At 47.4% G+C, this 4596-nt stretch overlaps 1 protein-coding gene across 1 annotated transcript; it reads left to right on the top strand.

Moving 5' to 3' along the window:
* Positions 1-1011: 1011 nt before the first annotated feature.
* On the top strand, positions 1012-4108 carry LOC109679265 (granzyme B-like). The gene is made up of 5 exons (XM_020154520.2): positions 1012-1133; positions 2130-2277; positions 2740-2875; positions 3033-3290; positions 3882-4108. Exons 1-5 carry the CDS (start codon positions 1079-1081, stop codon positions 4023-4025), a joined length of 741 nt encoding a protein of 246 aa, XP_020010109.2. The 5' UTR covers positions 1012-1078; the 3' UTR covers positions 4026-4108.
* Positions 4109-4596: the final 488 nt, after the last annotated feature.

Genomic DNA, 4596 nt, shown 5'->3' with positions numbered 1-4596 from the left:
AGAGATTGTTTAGAAAATATCTTTCACTTCCATTCTAGAAGGAGCATCAAGCAATCTTTAGTGTGCTGAGCCTGCTGTCAGAAATGTGGCTCTCTAGACAGGACACAAGAATGCTGAAAGGACAATTGCTGAGCTTTGGCTGCCTGGCATACTTTCTCATGTCTAATGGTAGCAGCAATTTAGTGACTTGACTGTGCTTTGGGAAACCAGCCATTTCCCATCCTTAGCTCAAGTGGCTTGTACAAGGCAAGACATTGGTATTTCCAAAGAAGTCAGTGTGACCTAGCTTAAGCCAATCAGTAGATTCAACTCCTAGAGCCAACAACAATTCATTAATTTAGGCCAATAAATGTCAAGTGTAGGACTTTTGTTAACAACGTCGAAAAGAGAGGTGGACTCTATCATACTGGACACTTGTACTTAAATAAGAGATGTATAAAATTCCCTTGGAAGGAAGCTGTGGTGATAAATGGGTTGCCAAGCAGGTTTAGTAGATGGCAATCATGCTTTGTTACTGCCTTGCACATCTCTGCACCATGGCCCTCCCCAACGTGAAATCTGGTAACTGGTTTTTCTTTCTCCACACCAAATGGTCAGCTCTCTAATAGAAGGAAACACACCTCCAATGTGCTTGGTCCTAGTACAAGACATCGCATTTCTACTTCTGTTACAGAAACTATCCTGATGGACTTAGCAGCATGGCATGGAAGACTCTGATATCTATCATTGAAAACTCAAGTTTCTGGAGATCCAGGACCTCTACTGGTCAATACCATGTCCCACAGAGCACACGTCATACCCTTGTGTTCCTGTCAGAGCTGGGACATGTGGTTCTCTCTGAGTCATCAGCTGTGGGTACTGAGGTAGTCACTGCATGAGTCTCACACAACTACACAGAAGACGTCATCCGGCAAAGGCAGTGCAGGTGGGTAGATTTCATCGAAAGCCTTCCATGATGACTCACCATAAAACCAAAGGAAAACTGTGGTCACTGAGCCCACTCCCCCTCCTTCCTCCAGTGGGGCTAAAAGAGAGCAAGAACAAGGCTCCAGAAGACCTAAGCAGCCTTCCTGGGAAGATGCAGCTGCTCATACTCCTGCTGGCCTTCTTTCTGCCACCCATGGCAAAGGCAGGTGAGTGAGCACCCCACCCTCAGAGGCCCAATCCCATCCCTCAGCCAGGGCAGATCTCCTGTCCCTGTTGTACACCCCTAATCATCTATCCAAATGTGATACTGGATACATTGTCAGCAGGAATAGGAGAGCAGAGACTCAAGAAGAGACAGTGGATACCCCCCCCCCACCTTCATCCTCCTCATCTCAAAACTGAGCTTTCCCTGAAGGACTTAGCAGGTGATGGTAGGAATCTAGAAGAGAGAAAATATTAAATTACTGGAGAGGGCAAAATGCGTCTGACTCTGTATCTGGGATGAGACACGTGCTCCCCTCACCTATACTGCTTAGCAGTCAACTCCAGAGCTCAGAGACCCCAGAATTTAGTGGATCATCATCCTCAGGACACTGCTTTTGCCTCTGCCTAGTCCCAACCCACTTGGCTTCTTTCTCCAACCCTTTCTTTCCAGGCATTTGGGAGATTACATGTTTTCATGTAGAAGCCATTGTGGCAGGCCCTAATGTCTCTGTTTTCCAGAATCCCACTAACACAGTCCTATCAACCCTCAAACAGAGACTAACTAAAGTCATTCCCCATGAAGCCACTGAACATTACTGGGTACCTACTACATGTTAAGCCTCAGGAAACAGGATGTAACAAAATCTATATTTAAATTCAAGTCCTGGTAGCTAAAAAGCGGCACCATCCTAGAACTCAGGAGTGTCTTAGAAACTCACTAGAAACAAAAAAGTCAGCAGAGGAATTATGAGGAGTCTTGGGGAATTGATTGTCCACAGAGAGCTATGCTCAACTCCAACTATGCATGGAAGAAATATTTATAAACCAAGACCTGCTTTTCTCTCATTTTCCAGAGGGGGAAATTGAGTCCTCTTCCCTAACCCTCTCCCAATTCCAGGCCATTCAGAGTTCCCAGACTCCCAGTAGGTCTGTGCCACCAAGCAGAACCCAAGTGGTACACCCATGGGTGCACACAAGCCAACAGACTTTTCTTTCAGGGGAGATCATCGGAGGACATAAGGCCAAGCCCCACTCCCGCCCCTACATGGCCTATCTTCGGATTTTGAATAATGGTTTTTGGAGGACATGTGGTGGCTTCCTGATAAAAGAGGACTTTGTGATGACAGCTGCTCACTGTTCAGGGAGGTAAGGAGCAGGAGACAGCCCACAACCTCCTGGAAACACTTCACAAGGACACCAGTTTCTTCCCAAGGAGCAACCTGGGCTTCTAGGAACATATGTGCAGGATAAGAGAGAGGACCAGCCAAGCCTCGTTGGGAAGATAGGCACATTGGTCCCAGAGGCATTGCTGAGTAGTTAAGGAGGCTGTAATTATTTTAGATCTAGGTTGACATTGCAATGAAAACTAAGCAATTTCATATGTTTTCCTGGGAGTAACTGACCCCAGAGAACCTCTGACAAAGTCCCTGATGGCTCCAGAATTTTACCTCAATAGCTAAGAAACAGAGGGTACAGCCACTCTTTTCCCCTCAATTTTCCAACAGTTGTAGCCCCACCTTGAAGGCTGTAGCCTGCTCTTCACACTCCTGAGTTGTATCCCCTCTGACTCCCAACCCACCCCCCACCCTCACTCTGCTCTCTGTGCAGCTCAATAAATGTCACTCTGGGTGCCCACAACATCAAGGAACAGGAGAAGACTCAGGAGGTCATCCCTGTGAAAAGAACCATCCCCCACCCAGACTTTAATCTTCAGCGCCTCACAAACGACATCATGTTATTGCAGGTAAAGCACTCCTTCCTGCTGCTCTTGCTGTCCTTGGGGCAGGGTCTGCCACTCCCTCTGGGACCTTGCTCTTCCCTCTTTTCCATCCTGACTAACACAGATGTCCAGGCTCAGAGGCCATTGGCTGAACTCAACTCTCTCAATCTTTTCCCGTCAGCTGGAGAGAAAGGTCAAGCTGACTCCAGCTGTGCAGTTCCTCATGTTGCCCAGAGGCAATTCCCAGGTGAAGCCAGGGACAGTGTGCAGTGTGGCTGGCTGGGGGAAGATGGTCCCCACAGGCAAATCTTCAGATGAACTGCGGGAGGTGGAGCTGACAGTGCAAAAGGACCAAGAGTGCAAGTCCTGCTTTAGCATTTACAACAATACTTCTCAGATGTGCGTGGGAGACCCAACTATAAGAAATGCTTCCTTTCAGGTGAGACTGAGCATTTGCCTCTCTTGGCTCTGGGGAAAGGGTTTTGGGAAAATAGAGAACCTGGAGACCCAAGCATCAGAGGACTCTTTTGCCCACAAAGCTGTGAGTCTCCCTCCGACTAGCTGGAGTAGGAAAAAACTAGGACCCCTGTCACTTACCAAGGGGTCTCTATTGAATACCATTCCATAGAACCACAAGTCTGCAACATGCCACCGACCTCAGATGCTTATTTAGTGTGCAGAAATTATAGCCAGGTGGCTCTTCAGAGATAGCACCTATCGAGCATTCTCCATGTTCGATATCAACCCCACTCACCTGTCTCCATATTCTGGAAGAAATTGTGCCACACACCTTTATAGGGGAGAGAATCCCAGAACCTGGTGGAGAAGACAGAGACTGGACTCATGGGTTAGGTGAACCAGTAACAATGTACACAGTGGACAGAGCAGTGCAGCTGCGGTTCCCCAGGGTGCTCTTCTCCCCCAAGAAGGTTGTTCAAGTCATCCTTCTCTTAGAGAGGGAAAAACATAGCATGGAGGACAGGACCAGGTGGAGTAATGGCTCATTCCTCCTCTCTCTCTCTATTCACAGGGGGATTCCGGAGGCCCACTGGTGTGCAACAAGGTAGCCCAGGGCATTGTCGCCTATGGACAAAAGAATGGGAAAGCTCCACGAGTCTTCACCAAGGTCTCACATTTCATAAAATGGATAAAGAAAACCATAAACCACCACTAAATACAGGAGGCAGACTTAACGCCCTCTTTCACTATCTTTCCTGGAACTAGGTCCAGGGAAAATGGGAGGTGTTAAAAACTGAATAAAGATCCATTAGCTTCTGAGAAGACTGATTTCTTGATTATTGTTTATTTCTTGATTTTATTCATGGGGACCAACTCTGTGCTAACAGACCAATGATACAATTCTGCTGTTTTCTGTGTTGCCCATTTCCTTCTCCGCTCCTCACCTCCTCAAAGCTGTATTCAAAGCTATTACCCAGCTCCTCCTTATCCGCTCTGGTCTCTCCAAGGCCTGCCCTATGACAGGACTGAAGCTGAGTACCATCAAGAGAAACTTGGATGGCTCTTGTCCTGGTGCTCAGGGTGGATTTCTTACCTGCTCTGTGTAATGAAGTAGAGGAGAAGTTAATAACACCATGGATCATAGTGGCCAAGCAGACATAGCTGAGGTCACTGCTTGGGGACATAGCTCCACTACACTGGACAGGGGAAGGGCCTTCCTAAGTGGGACATTTCCTTGTGGTAAAGAGGTGAGTGGGATGGAGATTCCTTAAATAGCTCATCATTTT

The sequence above is a fragment of the Castor canadensis genome, chromosome 3, assembly GCF_047511655.1.
Source record: "Castor canadensis chromosome 3, mCasCan1.hap1v2, whole genome shotgun sequence".
Lineage (NCBI taxonomy): Eukaryota > Metazoa > Chordata > Mammalia > Rodentia > Castoridae > Castor > Castor canadensis.
The sequence above is the reverse complement of the archived record's forward strand: the minus strand, read 5'-3'. Positions and strand labels throughout refer to the sequence as shown.